The sequence below is a fragment of the Pantherophis guttatus genome, chromosome 1 (genome assembly GCF_059756535.1).
Source record: "Pantherophis guttatus breed Tessera chromosome 1, ASM5975653v1, whole genome shotgun sequence".
NCBI classification, from domain to species: Eukaryota; Metazoa; Chordata; class Lepidosauria; order Squamata; family Colubridae; genus Pantherophis; species Pantherophis guttatus.
Window position 1 is genome coordinate 232,287,708 of NC_142063.1, and position 20,577 is coordinate 232,308,284.

At 37.7% G+C, this 20,577-nt stretch overlaps 1 protein-coding gene across 1 annotated transcript; it reads left to right on the forward strand.

Annotated features, from left to right (window-relative positions):
- The first annotated feature begins 14,045 nt into the window (after nt 1-14,045).
- IRAK1BP1 (interleukin 1 receptor associated kinase 1 binding protein 1) lies at nt 14,046-20,450 on the forward strand. The gene is made up of 4 exons (XM_034431863.3): nt 14,046-14,472; nt 17,225-17,290; nt 18,391-18,521; nt 19,612-20,450. The coding sequence occupies exons 1-4, from the start codon at nt 14,188-14,190 to the stop codon at nt 19,892-19,894; spliced, it is 765 nt and encodes a 254-aa protein (XP_034287754.2). The 5' UTR covers nt 14,046-14,187; the 3' UTR covers nt 19,895-20,450.
- Nucleotides 20,451-20,577: the final 127 nt, after the last annotated feature.

The following is a 20,577-nucleotide window of genomic DNA, read 5'->3' on the forward strand; positions in this document are numbered from 1 at the left end:
TTATTGCTTTAAGTCACAGCTGACATAAATGCTAGCTCAATATCTGTTCATTACAATCAATTTTTTTACAGCAAACTCATTTTATGGGTAGAAATTTTCAGTGGAAAGAGAGGATATTGAAACATCATTTTTATTTTGGGAAAGATGAGAAACATTCTTGGATTGAAGCGATGGAGCTTGAATGAGAGTACTCCAGTGGTGAAATCTGAACCGGTTTGCCAAACACACACTGCGTGCATGCACATGCGTGCTGCGCGCCAAACGTACACTGCACATGCATGCACAGTGTGCACCAAAAGGAGGCTTGGGAAGGTAAGTAGAGCAGCAAGGGGGGAATCAGCTGTGCCACACGATTTAGGTTCACTAGAAAGCTGGATTTCCTGCTTTCTAGCAATTTTAAATCGCACGGCACAGCTGATCGTCGGAAATACCAGTTCGGAGGAACCGGTAGCTTTTTTTTACTACCGGTTTGCCCGAACTGGTAGATTTATCATTACCGGTTCTCCTGAACCGGTGCAAACCGGTAGCATTTCACCACTGGAATTCTCCCTAGTTATAATTTAAATTAGCTTAATAATTTTTCTTGTTTCTGAAACTGTTTGCATTCATCCCTGGTGTTCCAGCATAAAAACATGAATGCTTCATATGAGCTCATAGGTGTTGACTCTCTGCCACACATTGTAGGAGTATGCTGTAAAACATTGTCAATATGTTCCCCATCAAAAGAGGTATACTGTAGTCTGTAGTTGCTATTAGACTATAGCGGAAATGTTGATTGATCCAGCAGTAGGCTAAAGCCAAAGATATTCAGAGAAACGTCTATGGCGGATTAAATTATGAAGAATGTTATCTGATGGTGGATTTACAACATTCTTCATTTCTTATCTGGGGAAAAAAAACAAGGGAATTCTAATTAGGTAGATAATGTTATAGGGATATTCAACTATTATAGCTTCTAGATGGATAGATTTTGTATATTGGTAATGTGTATACCAGAAATGTTTATTATTTTGAAAGTTATTTTAAAATATATTGATATGAATATTGGAAGAAGGTTCAAGTTAGATATGGACAAGTTAATAAAAAGCAGACATTTAATGAAAATTGGGAGACACTGAACTCCAAAGAATATAATTTTAAGGCAAATAGAGGAAAAGAGAACTCAGCCTTTTAAAATACTGCAAGGATTCTTTTAGTTGACCAGCAAAATTGTGAGAAAAAAAAAAACAGAGCTACTTATTTCACAGGCTTGGGAGAGATCAGTTCCAAAGAGTTTTAAGCTAGGATTATCCCATAGATTTTAACAAAGTGAAAGTTGGATGTAGAAATCATCTAAATTGATATTAAACAATAATTTGAGCCAAATGAACTGGTGTACATAATAAGTGTATTTACAAGATTTTCATCACAGTGAAAATGACTGTATTTTGTGCAGCTACAGAAAATGGTAGATACTGCGATAGAAAAGCAGGAAAGGAACGAAAATCAGAGAAACTGACCCAGCATAGCTGAAGTGGAATGTGAAGGATATGCACCACGATTGACCAAAGAATCTGAACATTATTTAAATACATGTCTTACCATCCAACATGAAAATAATACTTTTAAATTCATGAAGCTCAATCAGCCAAAACCAATTTATAGAAGGTAGTTTTATAGAACAGCCAAGAATGGTCAAATACTGCCGCCTAGTGGGAGAAATCAAACAGTATGCGGCAGGATGCTTGGCAAATCTAAATAAAAACATCAATAGTTTCATCAAAAATGAGGAACAGTGAGAATCAAAGCCGTTAACTGGCTGAATATGAACTATCAATCAAGAATGTTTTGGACAGATTAGTTCTTGGACAGAATGTCTTGGACAGAGTAATTTAGAGTACTTTGACAACCTATTCAATTATATGGATGTTCTTTTGCAACAACACTTGGCCACCTGATATATTCACCTGAGTTGTGGGGAGGGAAATATGCAAGCTGAGTTGTGTGCTATGAATCTGTGCATAGCTGAGTATAATTCAGCCCCTTCTAGCACATCAAAATGCAAACCATGCTATGCGCTCATCACAGGTCGCTAGGATTCAATGGTTTTCAGTCACAAAGTACAACTTTTGGCAGAAAGCTAGATAATGTGCTTTTTTTTCCTCATGGAAATGCATCTCCATAATCTGTAAATGACATCAATGTGTTCTCTAGGCTGTGCTTGTGATCCCTCTAGGAGGCTGGCTTTTATCTGCCTCGACATCTCTTTTCATTAGCAATAACTGTGAGAAAGTTCTGATGTTCATTTCTATTATATCTCTGTAAAGAAATGAGTTTTGCTGCAACGATTTGATATAATTATTTGCTTTCTCAACATGCTAGTACTGTAATTTATATAATGAATTCAAGCCTTTAAGTGAATTTGACGGAACATATTTCAGAGTAAACCTTTCTAGGATTCTGTAGTTAGATTTTATGTGCAATAGGTCTCTTGATTAAGTTCATCAGTGATGTTACTCTCTTTAATATCTTAGTGTCATCCAACCTTGATGATGTAATACAAATCCTGTATTGTGACTGTGACTGTGACTGTGTAGCTCCATGGCTGTCACTGGGTTACACAAAACCTGCTATGAATTAACTACTGGCCAAGCCTGGACAGGTGGCTGTCCAGTCTCTTCTTAAAAACCTCCAGTGATGAAGCACCCACAATGTCTGAAGGCAAGCTGTTCCACTGGTTAATTGTCCCCACTGTTAGAAAGTTTATTCTTAATTCCAGGTTGCTTCTTTCCTTGATTAGTCTCCATCCGTTGTTTCTTGTCTTGCCTTCTGGTGCTTTAGAGAATAGGTTGATCCCCTCTTCTTTGTGGCAGCCCCTCAAACACTGGAATACTGCTATCATGTCACACCTAATCCTTCTTTTCTCTAGACTGGCCATACCCAATTCCTGCCACCGTTTTCTTTGTCAGTAAACATAAATTCAACACAAAAATATTTTGTTGTGAAAGCGACTGCCTGCGAAGGCTCCTGGATTGGGGCTGAAAGGCGAAAGCGGGAGCAGTATGCTCCGTCCCATAACTGGGTAGACCAGGTTACCCTGATAGACTGGTCCCACCGGAAAAAACACTTACTGACCAAGTATGTTTCGAAAGAGATGTGAAATAGGGATTCAAATGTATTTCAGTATCAAACCAAAAGAAACAATATTTTCCAGCTCCCTACCTTAAAGTTCACCACTTCCCAAGGTCTTTCCATGAATTCTTTGCTGGTTAAATATCCTATCCATAAGAACGGTTCTTAGTGTGTAACCTATGAATTTGAACAGTTCCCTGGTTTTCTACTTCCTGTTTCTGAACTTTACTTTACAGTATTTGCATACAGAGGTCACTTTCTCCCCTGCATCAAACAAATCTTTGTAGCTTTAATTACTTGCACATTTCAAATGTTTGAATTTCAAAACTTGAATTTCAAAATGTTCTGCTTTGCTTTGATTTTATTTCCATGCTGGGAACAGTGAGAATTTTATCTGTCATTCTGTGCAGCTTTTATCTGTCATTTAGGGTTATTTTTTCCCTGTTATATAGCTACTTCATGTTCAGAAAACTCAGTTGGCTTCCAAGAATTCTTAAATCTGTCCTATTCTATAATTATTGGAATTACCTCTCAGTTTGTCACCACTCTTGAGAACTGATATATTTTTACATTAAAGATTCAGAATAACAGAGAGAAAAATAATACCATAGAACTTACATGTATTCACAGTTCTTCACATATGAACAAATACCGTAGCTGTTTATAATCCACAAATTATATACATAATCAAGAACCAAAGCAAAAGGCATACGTTAAAAATTAGTTATTATAGAAAGCTCTGGCAAGAATTAATTTCCTTTTTATTTCCAACTTTATGAAAATGAGGTAGACAAATTGAGTGTTTTTCTACTTTCAAATAATCCAGGCTGAAATATTACTCCAGCTTCTCACTGTTTCCAGCTTTTGTGATGAATTCTTTTTAAATGCTTGGTAATAAATGAATAGTTAATGCCATGAATTTCTTTAAAGACTTTAACAGCGATAACTTGAAAATATTGACATGTGAGTATTGATGATGAAATTTGCGATACGCCTAAAATTATCCTGATTAATGTATAAGTTATTTTCCACAAAAAAACTTTTGCTCAACAGTATGGTTCAGAAGGAATTCAGTGTATTCTAATCAATCTTTTGAAAATCCCATTAACTGAATGTTTGACATAAGATAAATTGCAGATTTTACTGATTAATACTGGGAATTATAAAATGATAAAGGGATTAAGTAGTATGATGTTTGGTAAAGCCAAAAAGAAGAACAGAAACCAGCTATCATTCAGGATCTTCCTCAGCATATACTGTATATCATACTGACCTTGTCCCAAAATGTGATCTCAGTCATATACAAATAATTTAAGATCTAGAATAGAGTTGTTCCCCATAAATAATATTTAATATTCATTATTTATATGTTTTTAGAAGACAGTGGTCTTTGAGGCATTAGAAGACATTAAAGAGTTGAGTACTAATGAATCAAAAAGCCTGAGGGAATATAGGTAATATCCAATATAATGCTCTCCCTAGTTAATAGATCTAGTAGAAAAATTGTTAAGTGAACTTTGCCCCATTTAACAACTTTTCTTGCCACAGTTGTTAATGAATCACTGCAGTTGTTAGTAACATGGTTAAGTGAATCTGATTTCCCCATTTATTTTGCTTGTCGGAAGCTCACAAAATAGCAAGAGCAATAGCACTTAGACTTATATACCGCTTTACAGCACTTTACAGCCTTCTCTAAGCGGTTTACAGAGTCAGCATATTTCCCCCAACAATCTGGGTCCTCATTTTACCGACTGCAGAAGAATGGAAGGCTGAGTCAACCTTCAGCCTGGTGATATTTGACCTGCCAAATTGCAGGCAGTCGGCAAGTAACAGAAGTAGCCTGCAGTACTGCACTCTAACCACTGCGCCACCATGGCTCAAAAGATGGTCACATGACCCCGGAACACTGCAACTATCATAAATAATGCTAGTTGGCAAGTTTCCAATTTTTGATCATGTGATCGTGGGGATGCTGTAATGCTTGTTTGAAAAATTGGTCATAAGTCACTTTTTTCAATGCTACTGCAACTTCGAAAGTCACTACATAAACTGTTATAAATTGACCACTACCTGTACTTCTTAATCCAAATCCAATTCTAATCCTCACTTCGGTCAAAGGAAGGAACATGAGGAGAAATGCTTCAAAAAGAGGAAAAATTAATGGCCACTTGGATTTTCAGTGAATTTAAAAGACACACTAACTTAGTGCTCAAGACAAGTTATATACAGGGGGCCAGAAAAAGATGGTCAAATTCCATAAAAGATAGTTGACAATTAAAATTTTAGCTCTTTTTCTCTCCCTGGCCTTTTGTATAGCTGGTTGGAGCAACTCATAGGAATATAGTATCACATCAAATATCCACATTTATGTCAAGTCAAAGGATCTAGCCCAATAACATCCAGTACAATTCAACAACTAATGTAACTTATTTATTAGTGAATGAAGACATGGTGTAGGCCCAGGCATATGTATATATCTAATCTTACATCTTTATCTTACAGATATTCAACTGGATCTGAGGGAGGTTCCCTTGGTGGATTGGCTTTTATACCCAGAGGGAGGAGCCAAAGGTAAGGTGGAATTGTGGGAAACATGGGTTTAAGTGAGTTAACCCATGTTGGGCCATGTGGGGATCTATACAAGAGTTAGACATTTTTATTTGACAAAATCCCCTCTAAATGTCTAACTGATGGTAGGACTTGGGCATCTATAAATATACATACATAAGTTTCACATGTACACACATAATTTTGACATTAGGTAGGTATGTTGTTTATGTTGTAGTGGTTTGGTGAGAATGTCCGCTGTTTGTTCCTTGGTTTCACAATGGATGGCATTGATGAAACCAATTTCTGAAAGCTGCCTGACGTGTTTGTATTTAATGTCTATATGGCGTGACCTTTGGCCAACAGCGTCAGCCTTGGATATTTTGATGGCAGCCTGGTTATCTTCATGGATGACAATGGGGTATGATGGTTCTGCTCAGATGTCATAGAGTAGGTCGTCAAACCAAATTAGGTTGTTAGTGGCTTTAGACATGCAAACGAACTTGGCTTCGGTGGTGGAAGTGGTCACTAGCTTTTGTTTGCCCGTATACCAGTGTATGGGACTATTGTTGAGGAAGAAAATATATCCAGACGTGCTCTTCCTGCTTTTAATATCTCCAGCCCAGTTGGCGTCTGCATAGCATGATAATTTTGGTTCTTTAGAGATGTCGGGTTCGAGACATAAGTACGCATCACAGCTGTATTTAAGATATTTGAGTAGTTTCTTAACGGCATCCCAATGGTAAGTGGTGGGTTGACTGACATGTCTGGATAAAAGGTTGACTGGCAGTGCAATATCAGGCCTTGTCCAGTTTGCTATCTGAACCTATGGTGGACCTGTATAGTCTGTTGTCCTTGAACGGTTCCACCTCATTGTACATGTTTTTTAGGAAGTCCGGTTGCATGGGGATCTCGCTAGGTTTGGTTTCCAACATGTTGCATCTATGTAGCAGTTCTATGATCTTCTCTTTTTGAGAGACTCGGAAGCCTTTGTCTGTCTTGGTGATTTATACTCCCAAATATTTGTCAACTGTTCCCAGGGACTTGAGTGAGAAGTGTTTCTTTAGTTCAGCAGCAAAATCATCACATTTGGATTTCTGTTTCCCAATGTATAATATGTCATCCACATAAACAAGAACATTTTCAATTGAACCATTTTCCCTCTTCACAAAAAAACATTTATCTGCTGAGGTAGCCATAAATTATTTAAATTATTTTAATACTGTTTTTTAAACTTTGTATGCTCTGTTTTTACTCTGGCTGTGCACCGCCCTGAGTCCTATTTGGAGAAGGGCGGTATAGAAATTTAATAAATAAATAAATAAATAAATAAATAAATAAATAAATAAATAAATAACACCCATTGACTTAAGAGTACTAGCTAAGCAGTCATACCATCTCTTGCCGGACTGTCTAAGGCTGTACAGGCTCTTATTCAGGAGCCATGTTTTGCCATCCCTGTCCTCAATTCCTGGTGGGGCCTTAACATAAATCTTTTTATCTAATTCAGCATGTAGGTACGCTGTTTGGACATCAAATTGGTATACTCGAAGTCCCAAAATGGAGGCTATTACTAGGGCGCTCTTAACACTCTCGGCCCTGACTGTGGGAGAGTAGGTGTCGGTATAATCATCTGGGTACTAATTGGGCTACTAATCTCGCCTTATACAGCACCTTGTTATCTTCTAAAGGTTTAATTTTGTAAACCCACCTTGTCCCAATTGGTGTTTTGTATTTCAGTATTCTGGCTGGTGTATATACCTGTAAATCCCTGAGGCTACTCATTTCCCTTGCCATTGCTTGTTCCCATTTTTCTTTTTCCTCTTGGGGTAGTTTGAGTACATCCTCATATGAGTTAGGAGTGATGTTATCTGTCTGTATGGAAATAATATAGTCTTCGAATCTTTTGGGTGTTTTGTTCCTATTTGCTCTGACTGGCTTGTCTGATGGTGTGTCTGCCTCATGTACGCATTTTGCTTCCTTATTTGTGAGCTTATCGAATTTTAATGTTGGGTGCCCTTCTTTCCACTTCTTGACATTAACTTCGTGATATCTCGCTCTACGTGTTTTGTGTTCTCTTGCTTTGTCTATGCCCTGGTCCCTCTCTTCCTGTCTATGTTTGGACTGGTCTTGTTCAAAGAAAATATCATTTGAGTGTATTTTTGACCAGTTGGAGTGCTCGTGAAAGTCTGCTGATAGTGATACTATGAATCTATTATTGGTGTCTATGAATCTAAAACCCTTTGTCCCTGATTCATATCCCATGAACCTTAGTCTCTTGGAGACCTTGTCCCCCTTTTGTCTTAATTGTTTCGGTATGTGAACATTGGCAGCGACGCCGAACACATGCAAATGTGCTAGGTTGGGTTTTCTTTTGTACAACATTTCATATGGTGTTTTGTTAATTATGCTGGACCATAGTCTGTTTAGTGTATAGTTGGAGTAGAGGAGAGCTTCTGACCAAAAAGCCTGACCCATTCCTGCATCTTCTAAAACGCATCTCATCATAGTTTGGAGGATTCCATTTCTGCGTTCTACCACCCCGTTCTGAAAGGCTGAAAATGGGGAAGAGGTGAAGCGCAACACACCGCGCTTATTTAGCCATTTTGAGAAATCCCTGGACATGAACTCGGAGCCGCGGTCTGTCATTATTTGCTTGATCCTGGTATTGTGTTGGACCTCTACTCTCTTGTAAAACTCTTTGAATTTCTGGAATGCCTCGTTTTTCTGTTTAAGGGTGTACACAAAACCATAACGGCTAAAATCATCTACAATGGTTAAAAAGAACCTCTCTTTGTACCTGATAGATGGCTTTACCAGGTCCATACATATTAACTGGAAAATGGAGTCAGTGGTGTGTCTTGACTTCCTTGGTCTTGGCTTAACCTTAAGTTTCTAACACTTACAAACAGAGCATTTGAAGTAATTTTTACAGCTTTTTACTTTTAAACCTTCTGTACAATCAATCATTTTTTGACAACCGGGAAACCAATGTAACCCAACCTTCTATGGAGAAGGTGGGCACAATTATCGTGAACAGGTTTTCCAATGGAAAACTTATCATCCTTAGGGAACTTACAACCATTATCAACATTCTTAACAGTTTTCTGATTGACCCCCTCTGTTTCCCCATTCTCCCTTCTCTCATCCTCGATCGCAAATTTATACTTGAACTATAACTTCCATTCTTCATTTAATGTATTGTACCACATAAAAATAAAAGTTTTAAAAAAAACCTTTGTGAGAATATGTAAGGTGGCAGTAGGTTTAAAATTGGCAAATTCTGAGCAGCTGAGTCAAGCCTACATGGATATAAAACAGAATTATATTTAAAAAAAAGAACAGGTGCAAGGAATTTAAAGTATCACCAGGAAAAAAAAAATATGATAGTTATACACAAAAGAAACTTGCATTTATAACTATTGCCATCTGTCTTCTTCCCCCACCCCCCTCCCCATTTTTTGATTATGTAGGAGAGTGCCTTAGCACTATTCAGTGGCATCTAAGTGCCTATTTGCAATTAGGAGCATGATCATTTTGAAATCCGATCTACTTATATGTCATTCAGGGCCAAGGTAGAGTTTGATGAGAGTGTACTACTAATGCGAAAGAGCATTGTGGTGTACTTGTTAGAATGCAGTATTACAGGCTGCCCACAGCCTGGAGTTCAATCCTGATTGGTTCAAGGTTGACTCAGTCTTCCATCCTTCTGAGGTTGGTGAAATGAAGACCCAGATCCAAAAAAATCTTGTCAGACTTGAACAATGGCCCCTATCCTTTGAAGTGCTTTACAGCGCTCTACAAGTTAACTATGAAGTTAACACTCTGAAGATTCTTCCCTGAGATAATATTTATGCACGATGCTCCAGTCCTTGATTGCAATGCTTGATGCATTCTGCTTTGGGCATGAGGCTGGTGCTGTCTTTATAGTTTAAATGCAGGATAAGTTATAGAAATAAAGTGTATATTTATTTGCTTTATCTCCCTACTCCACCAAGCATACAATAAAATTGAGAGAATTGAGCCAAATGCCCAGATAGTGCATTCAGCCACGTTTCGAGTTGCTCAAGCATTTAAAGGAGCTCCATACCTAATTTTTAGCACAATCCTTTCGAAAAATCATTAAATCTATGTGTTTATAAATAAAAATAAAAGTAGCTGGCTGGCAGGCAACAGGCATGGGGTGAATCAGGAGATAATTCTCCCACAGAATCAAGAAAGCTCCCTCCCCATAATCTCGAAAGATTCCAGTGCCAGAAATTATAAAACTATCAGTGGCTGCCACATCTAAATAAATGATTGGGATAAGTAAGTGGAGCTAAAATAGACTTAAGTGTAACAGGGCAATTGTGCCAGGAGAATTTAGCTATTATTACAAGAAGTTGCTGAAGCCACAAAAAGGGGCAACAGCAAAACAACTCTTTAACAGTTTTGTTTTGTTTTTAAAGTCAAAGTGATATGGAAAGTCACTGAAATAGTTTTGAGGAGCTGAACCAAAAATCTTTACTTGAAAAAAAACAGTAGAAAGATGTATCAGATTATTGTCATGATTCTTTGAAACTATCATTAATAGAGTCAAAATAGTAAAAGTGAGTGATTGATTATAACCATCAAGTTATTTTCAATTCCTAGTCATCACATAGATAGATTTTCTTCATGATGATCTATCTCTAACTTGTTCTTTCAAGTTTCTCAATGTTACACGCATTGCTATTGTAATTGAGTCCATCCACCTCGCTGCTGGCCATCCTCTTCTTTTTTCCTCCACTTTTCCCAGTATTAGAGCCCTTCCCAGAGAGCGATTAGGTCTTTGTATGATGTGTCTGAGATAGAATAAAATCAACCTGGCCATTTGTGCCTTGGCTAAGAACTCTGGTTTCATTTATTCAATGACCCATGAGTTTGTTTTCCTGGCTGTAAACTGTATTCTCAGGAGTTTTCTCCAACACCAAAGTTCAAAGGCATCAATACTCTTGCTATTATAACCAGCATTATAATCAGCAGCAGCAATTCTTTTTTTTTTAAGTTTTATTTTCTTTTAATACAAACATTTCATCATTCATTAAACAATGTGTCATCTGGGTATAATTTTTTTGTGTCATAACAGTTTAACCACCATATTCATTATTCATATCTACTCTTAATACTAATACATAATACTTAATATATCTATTATTGTAACATTTCTCTTCTTAACTTATTTAACTTTATAATACCTTTCTTTCATATTTATTCTCTAACCATTGATAAAATAAATCTCATATATTATAATAGTCAGATTCTTCTTTTTCTTTAATTGCAAGTGTTAATCTGTTCATTTCTGTACATTCTAATATTTTCTTAATCACATTTTCTTATATAGGAATCTCTTCACCCTTCCAATTCTGTGCAAATACAATTCTAGCCACAGTTTTTACCTGAATAATCAAGTATACAATTTATTTACTGTAAAATCCCTGACAGGAATATTTCAGGTTTTAAATCAATGTGCCAGCAGCAGCAATCCTATTGCCCTTTTCAGTCCACTTCAAGAGGATCCCAAAGCCCCATTTCAGAATCATTTCCCGTGAGTGGATTCCAGTCAAATAGGCTTGGAGTTCATAACAGATAGGATGAAGGCTGATCGACTGAACCATAATGCAGAGGAAACGAAGGTTGTGTTCGTCAAAAGTGGGCAGGATGAGATATTTGGGGTGGGCTTCCTCCCTAAGAAATTACAATTTATGTTTGGGAAACATACTAGATCTGATTCTCATTTTGGGCCATCCAAGTGCCATTATTTGCATTCAGCACTTTTTGTCAGCTTAGGCTAGCCAGGGGTTATTGGGACTCTAAAATTAAACTAGAAAAACGCAATGCATTTTCCTGAAAGTTGATGGGAGCTTCCCACACTCCCATTCAGTAAAATGCACTGTATTTCAAGACTGAGGGCTCCCTTTGAAAATCACAGAAAAATCAGAATCCAGTACATAGTTGATTTGAGATCCACTCAGGAAGCCCAATTAGTCATAAGTGGCATTGCTGGAAACTCACTATTGCACAAGAGTCTAACAACCTTCTGCTGGGATGGCACAAAGCCTCAGTATCATAGTAACAGGCCCTGCAGTAGAAAGAGCCAATTCTGTGCCAGTTTTCTTATGCCAGTTTTCCTAGGGCTAAGCAGTCAGCTTTCCTTGTGAATAAATATGGATACAAGTGCCCTCTGTATTATTTTTGAATAAACATGAATGAGGGCACTAAACATTTTCTCCAAGAATAAATTCAACAGTGTATTTCCTGTGGGAATTATGGACACTGTCCAGCCCTGAATATTGTGGTTTTTAAAATGCTAAATGGGCAAGTGTCAACAGCTAGCTGATTTTGGCAATAATGGTAACTAAGCAGGGAGATTTGGATGGGGAACTGCCTGGGAATTCAAGGGTGTTGGCTAGAATGGGAAGGGAGAAAAGCAATCTGGGAGAAGACAATTGAAAAGCATCTCTAACACTGCCAAGAAAAGAATGTGTTCAACAAATGTCAAGCTTGATTTGAGGGTATCTTGACCTTTAAAAAAAAAAATTTGCTGTACAAAGCACATCTGTAATCCTGATGAGTTGGACAGTAGTATAAAATGTGAGTTGCCAAGACTTGCTTTTGATTGCAGCTGCATGCAAATGGATTTAATGAATAAATGCAATAAAATCCAGCATCTCCAATTCTGGACCTTCAGACTCCTATTCACTAGCTCAAATATATGTCCACCAAAATGTACCAGTCTGCCAACATACTGAGAAAGCTCTGTGGTTGTCATGGTGGCTGAAAGTCCTATAAAATATCTTCTGTGCCAATGTTTTATGTCCTGCAATTTTCCAATTAGGATCCCTAATGTGTCAGCTCAATTCGCACCTATTGAGAGGTATGAATTCTTACTATATGGAGACAATCTTTCCCAACTCTTGGATGAGAACTGGTTTATTTTGGACTGATTTCAAATTAAAAGATGTGCAGAAGGCAAATGCTGGCTAACTGCACAATCCAAAAAGGAACAGCTCAGTGCTTCTATCTATGGCTGGCTTGTACAATACCCAACCATTCATTCAATGCCGCATCTTCCATGTTCCAGGTGATCTTCAGAGTAGCTCAGTACATTGAAGATTGAGAAAATAAAGGCTGAGCATCTTGGTACATAGACCAACATCTGAGCACAATTTAATCTAGGCATTGAATACAAGGACAGGGTGATCTATGTTGAAAAAATCAGACATTGGGCTGGTGTAAGCTCTTGGTGGACAATTTATCAGTTGCCATGTATTTTAGAGAGCCAGGAGTTTTACAAAGGTGTCTGGCTGCCAACTGTCAGTAACTGCCAATTCTTCAATGTAGTCTGGCTGCCATTTGTTGCTAGTCATTTGGTTCACACAACCATGCTATCCAGGGTGCACCACGAGGTGAACTAGCATCACACCCCTCTAAAACGATATACTACAGTCTCTTGGTATATAGTGTCAAGAGCAGTTCATAGTGCAATCAATTCCCCAGAGGTTGGGGTACTAGATGTGTTCAGACACAGCACATCTTATTGCACTAAGAAGGAGTTGGATTCCACAGCCTCTCCCGGCTTTATAATTCTGTCATTCCAGAAGCAGCCAAGACAGCAGTTGCATGGAGATTCACCCTAGTGAATAATTTAGCTTAGTTTTTAATGCCCTAACAGCCTAATAAGACTGCAGCACAAACACAGAAATAGATACAAACCCTTAGGTTGACTTCAAAGTTCTAATTCAATTTCAGAAGACAAAAGGCTGAAATACTTTTCATATTTACACATTTATTTTGCAGATGCAGGAACATAGCTCTATCTCCCAAATGTTAATTAGCGATACGTAAACATGATGCATACAAACAAGTGGTTTGTAGGCGGGCAGCTATACGAAATGAATGAATGAATGAATGAATGAATGAAGTCCAAGCACCTTCAGTTTATTCATGCTTGTAAATCATTTTTTTAGATTCATAAAAATCAGGTGGGGCTGTGTGTGTCATGTGATCCACTTAACGAATGCCATGATTTACCGCTGTAATTCTGGAGTCCATTACAGTCATAAATCAAAGACTACCTGTATTACAATGAACATCAACATAGCTTTTATAGCCATTTTTGATTGCACTCCTCATCCTAAACCCCATGGTTTATTGAATAAACTGTTTTATTGACCAAAGCAAAATTATTCTCAATGTTTTATCGAATAAAGTCTGTTTTTCTGACGACATCACTGCCGTTTGTAACCATGCTAGGTCATAAATCATGATTTACAAGCTACCAAAGGCATCCCCACAAAAAGGCCAGGCGGAATTTGGCTTAACACTATACGAATGATAAGAGAAGACTCTGCAGACGCCACCCCTCTTCAGTTCGGGGCGGGGCTGCGGCCTCCACGCGATTTTCCCGTCAGAACTACAAGGACCATCACGCCTTGGGCGCGAGGGCTCGCGGCGTCGCCTCCGTTGCTAGGATCTCCTAACGGTCCCTTTCTTTCTTTTCCCAGCCAAATGCCGCCGCCGCCGCTCTCTCCAACTCGGGTGTTCGCCGAGTTGGTGTCCCCGCCCTTCCCCTCCGGCACGGCAAACGACGAGCCGCCGAAAGCCGCCGAAGGGGGGCCGTTTGGGAGGGAAGTTCACGTGAGCGGCAGCGCGGAACTCAGCGCCGGACCGGATCGGGCCAAAGTTACGGTTTATTTGAAAAGCAGGAAAGGGGAAGCCGGCGCAGCGCGAGGCAGCGTCGCTCGCAGACTTGACTACGTCGCCCAGACGGTTCGTCAGCGCGGCGGCATCTCGGTGGGTGAGATAAAGGGGCCCACTCCCCCCGCGTGCCGCGCAGGCGCAGTAGGTCTCCCGCCCTTTGAGAACGTGCTCAATTCTTTGGTCACTTTAGCAATAGCGCTTAGACCAGGCGTCTTCGAACTTGGCAGCTTTAAGACTTGTGGACTTCAACTCCCAGAATTCTCCAGCCAGCATAGCTGGCTGGAGAATTCTGGGAGTTGAAGTCCACAAGTCTTAAAGCTGCCAAGTTCGAAGACCTCTGACTTAGACTTATTATATACCGCTTGGCAGTGCTTTTTACAGCCCTCTCTGAGCGGTTTACAGAGTCAGCATATTGCCCCCAACTATGAATTTAGTCCCTCTGTTTCCCAGCAGAGGAACTGCACCTTAGCCAGGGAGTCCGGTTAACTTAATGTTTCAGACAATTTTGGTACCGCCGTCCACTAAAAACCATCCCCCGTGCTTCATGCCCACCTGGTTTTAGCTAGCACGGGGAACCCAAAGGTGCTTTTTTCAAGAAGCAGCTGGACTTTCTGGGTTTTTCTTTTTCCTTTGAGGATGTTTCGCTTCTCATCCAAGAAGCTTCTTCCAAGAGCTGAAGAAGCTTCTTGGATGAGAAGCGACACGTCTTCAAGAAAAAACAAAGAAAAGTCCAGCTGCCTCTTGAAAAAAGCATCTTTGGGACAACCATGACCTGGATGACTGAGAACCTCCATAGACATCTAGCATGGGGACTCCCTAGCCCAGTGGTTCTCAACCTGTGGGTCGCGACCCCTTTGGGGGTCGAACGACCCTTTCACAGGGGTCACCTAAGACCATCCGAAAACACATATTTTCGATGGTTTTAGGAATAATTTTATGGTTGGGGGTCGCCACAACATGAGGAACTGTATTAAAGGGTCGCAGCATTAGGAAGGTTGAGAACCACTGCCCTAGCCATTCTGCCTAGTGGCTGAATTAGGCTAAAATATGCTTTATGCTAATGGGTGGCTCGGCGTGCTGTATGCATCAAAATACTTGGACAAAGGGATCATCTGGATAGTTCCTGATTCCTTCCAGGGTTGGGCAGTCAAAAATTGTTTTTATAATGCTGCGTAGCTGCAATCACAAGGAGTTGATCTCAATTTATTTTGATCTCGCTTTTCATTCAGGAGCCCATGGCAGCATAGGTAACATACAATTTTTAACTGCAGCAGCAAGGATGTGAAGTAGATTGAGTTTAGAAAAGTTCATGGGATCAGAGTTACCAGGGAGCTGGGGTTGGACTAGAAAGTGAATCTCCTTGCTAGTTGTCCAATACCAAAGGTGCTTTTTCAAGAGGCAATTGGACTGTCTGGTTTTTCTTTGAAGACGTTTCGCTTCTCATCTAAGCAGCTTCTTCAGCTTCTTGGATGAGAAGCGAAATATCTTCAAAGAAAAACCAGAAAATCCAGTTGCCTCTTGAAAAAGTACCATTGGGACAACCATGACCTGCATGACTGATAATCTCCATAGACATTTAGTCATCCAGTACCTTTATCACTAGGGTGCTTTTGCTTGGGGACCATCTATCAATGGTAATACACCTTCCTTATTTATCCTGCCAGATCAGATACAGAGCTGTGGTTCATAATTTCCTAACTAAAGACTTTTCACTTCACCATTGTGTCATGCCTTCCCAATCCACCGTCCCAAAGGAGGGATTATTTCTGTATATATTGCTATGATAATACATGTTACTTAGCCATCATGAAGGAGTGTCACTGGCAACTAGCAACAGAGTTATGTACTGATCTAAAAGTCATAATTTCTCCTCAGTTCATATGGATGTAATTCCAACCCTTTTTTCAGACCTCACTCAGCTGTGAAACTTAATGAGTTCCTCTGGATTAATAATAGTTATTATACCTCATCTAACCTAGAAATAAGTTATAACACTGTTTGTGGAAACAGTTTTGAAGGAAAAAGCGCACAAGTAAAATACAAACTATATGTGACCTTCAAGTCAGTCAAGACACCTGACTTGACTATGAATTTGACTTCATGGTCAAATTCATGCAATTTTTAGGCAACATTTTCAGAGGTGCTTTTCCATTGCCTTCTTTCTAGGGCTGAAAAGGTGATAGCCTTAAGTCAGCAAATTGATACTAGCCAGTATTTTTATTTGAATTTATGTTAATCACAGTTTTTAATACAGCCCAAAAAATCCTTGAGAATAATTATGTTTCTTTTGAATTGTTTGTAATGCTATGAGTAACACCTTATTTCTGTCCTACACATGGTACTTTAGAAGATTATCAGGAATTTATAGGTACCAGGTAATTTAGGATATTCCTGATATTGCAGTCTTTCAAAGCATAATTTGTTAAGAATTTTTGGAAATCGTTCACTCAATCATGCTTATTAGAATTGTTTAGCCCTTTGAATTTGAAAGCAAAATGATATTTTACATGATTACATGATACATGATTCCAGGAAGGGGCACAACTGCTTTAAGAAATTGCAAAAATGGTTTACACTTCTACTTTGAAGCACGTTTAAATTTTTGAATCAAAAGAATGGTTAAATGTTTTCATGGTAAAATATGAGTGAAAATATTGCTTAAGTAAGGGTGTTGGATCCGGACTTGATCCTTATTAATATAACTCAGTTAATTTTAGTGAGTCTGTTCTAGCTCCAACTCACTTTTACTGTTTTGAAATACATTGCCATATTTTGTTGTTTAGTGTGCCTAAAAGAACATTGTTTTTACGTAGTGGACTTAAACTGATCATTTTTCCTCCCCAAGGAAAATGATGTGACTGTGACAAAAAACTTCAGTAGAATAGACAATGCGTATAAGATGGAAGCCGAGGCAAGTATCTTAAAGAACACTATTAGTTTCAAATATGTTTGTTTTGATTTTACAAAACTTTTAAAACCCCTCTAGATATAGATTGTTAATTTTATTAAATTTACTCACTTGCTTTTTCATTTAGCATTGTATCATGTTAAAGCTAATTTAGAATTTTAATGAGAAACTTAATGGTATTCTGAAAATATGTCATTAATTGCTGTAGTATCTTGGGACAAATGTCTCTTCTACATATCTTGTATGTTGATCAATTAAAAATGGGTAGTATTTTCAAATGGTATAATGAAGTGAGGAGAGAGAGATCACTATTGAAGAGATGTGTTGCTAAACTGTAGCATAGTTTCATATTTGAAAGTGCATACTTTTATTTAAATTATGGCTTATCTAATGAAGATCTCTGATAGATTACTTTGATCCTAATCTAATACTAGTAGATACTAACAAATGCTTTAAAATAGGGTATTTTAAAGGTATCTCAACACCTTAGATGATGCTCAGAAAAAATAATTTTAAAAATAAATCCTATTGAAAATATTTTTGTCTATATCACTTGAGGTGTTGAAGTATTTTCCTATTTTTAATGTTCATAATTTGCAACCATTTCATAGTTCTTATTGACCTGAACTTTTATGTTAGTGTTTGTTCAGGGTCACTCCTTAGTACTGAAGAAGAAAGCTTAATATAAGATTGTTCTATAAATTTGTCCATTTTTAAGTATGTTGTTTAATATAATTTAAAGAAAAATAAGTTATGTGTTTAGTTGACTACACTTTGCAGCCTTATTAAATTGCAAGTTTTATATATATATATAACATTGCTTGCCAATGCTTCAAGATTGGAATTACTGCATTGGGATATTAACCAGTTGCATCAATTGTATCTTTAAGTATTTTCAGACAGTACTTGATTTTTAATTCACTATACTCAGTTTACTTTGCAGATTGTGAGCCAGCTTTATAATAACAAATAAATAAAATAATAGAGTAAATTAAAAAAGTGAGAGACTGGAAAAGATCCATATATACTGCTAGTTTTTGTTTTGGTCATCTTGCAATTAAACGACTGAAAAAAGGCTTCTACATTTTAATATTCACTTACAGATTTGCATTATATTTACTGATTTTGGGAAAATGCAAGATACATGTAATCATCTTGTTGAGAAACTAGATAAATCAGTTATCATCAGCTCGCCTCACTTTTACCATACAATGGAAGCTGTAGATGCCCTTCGGTAAGTTTCTCAATACATTTCTCAAGAAGTTGTATATGTCTGGCTTGCTTATTTCACTGTGAATATGTATTCCAAACTACACAAGTAAAAATGTTTTGCTCAACTTGAAGAGAACTGACTGTGCCATACATGGAGATTGTAGCTTTAATGGCTTATCCTTTGGACCACAGTTGTCAGACTTAAAACCGATCATCTGGTTCATAGCAGCGTCTCCACATAGCTGCCATCACCACTATGTTTACTAATAAAAAGACTGGAGTTACTATGGGAGGTTACAACTGTAATATGTATTTCTGTCCTGTCAAGTCTTGGAGGCGGGAGAGATTGGGAAATGTTGCAGAACGTCAGAATGAAATACTGAATTAGACTCAGACAAGTTGGACACCATTTTTCATTTCTCCAACCTTCCTGTCTTAATTTAAGGAAGAGAATAATATAAGAAATAAGCAGTAATATTGCAACAAATAAGGTTATTTTTATTACTATTGTCATTCTTATTATAACCCATCTTGTTTTTTGTACTACTGAAAGTTGGATAATGTTGTCTCCTATTTTCCCCACAACAAGAATCCTATGAAGAAGGTTGGGCCGAAAAAAAATGAGTGGCCCAAGTCATCAATCCACCTATAGATTGCTTTTTGTATTGCAGCATGTAACTAAATTAAGGAAACAAAAAGGATAGCAATACATTTTGGGGGTTGTATATATTTGAAGTATTTTTTAATCTCTCTTCATACTTCCAGGAATGTGTGTGTAGAACAGTGGTAAAATAGCCTTGCCCTCAACTATGCAATTATACAAAGAAAGGGAATAAGTAAGGAAAAAGACAAGTTTAGTTCCTAAAAATTACTTTGGCTTTCTTTCAGAAAAGAACAAATTTTTAAACAAACACTATTGAGGGAAAACTTGTAACTATGCAGAATTGTGTGTAATTATGTGCCTAGATGTGCAGTTATGTGATACTGAAGTGAGTTATTATGTATCCTGAGGCTTCACTTTATCTGAAAGAAATGTCATCAAGTTTGACAACCATAAAACTGCAATTTAAATAAGAACTAATTAACTAAATCTTGCTGCTCTTTCTTTTCAGGAGGCAGGTATGTGTTTCTGCTGTTAGAAGTGCTCAGCAAAAAGCTCAAGAAGTTTGCCAATTGTTTGGACACTCCCTGGGGAAACCTCTGCTAATCAAGGAAGAAGAGGTAAAGGAGTCGGAAGGTCATCTTGAAGATCATACAGACAATTCTTCAGATTTATTCAGTTTTCAGCAGAAACTCCAAAGTGCCACCATCCACGTTTCTTCAAGGGTATTTGCTATTTTTGAAATAAAGGGAGAAAAGAAGAGGAAAAAGGCTGCTCTTATAAAAGGCAACTAATTAACCTCTGAAGCCATTAATTAGACTTTTTTTTCTTTTATGAAGAAGAATGTACTCAGGAAGCTGTACTTGATTTTCCATAGTCTTACATTTAAAATTACAGTTGAAGTAGAAACTCCTTCTATTGAATGGGGTGAAAAATGTGGATCCCTGCCAGTGTTTTTTAAAAGTCATTACTATTCAGATGTTGTATCTAAAATTAAGGGAAAGCTTTATTTAGCAATCATATAGTGCAGGAAAATGCTCATTGAGCATGATTTTAGTAATTACTGACTCATTCTATTGCTCGGCAAGACAAACATAGGTAGATGTACCTTGCAGTCCTCCTCCCCTTGTCAGTGGGTTCTGCCTTTTTAGAGCATTTGTTATTACAAATTCTGGGAAACTGGTTTATCTAAAATGCATATTCAGAGTTATCTTTATACAGCAGCCAGTAGTCCTATTGTGTATATAACTTTATTCTAAGATCTAAAAATTTATTGTTATTCATGCAGCAGTACACATGTCTGGTTTGGTCCAAAGCAATCTGTTTTTTAAATAAAATATTTGTACAACAGCTTCATTGTGGCTTTCTTACTGTTAAGTTGAAAATTGTTTACAATTAGGTTTTGTGACAGTATTAAGGAGATTGTTTTTCTTTTTTTTTTTAAGTTTTTTATTATATTTTTATTGTTAAGGAATAA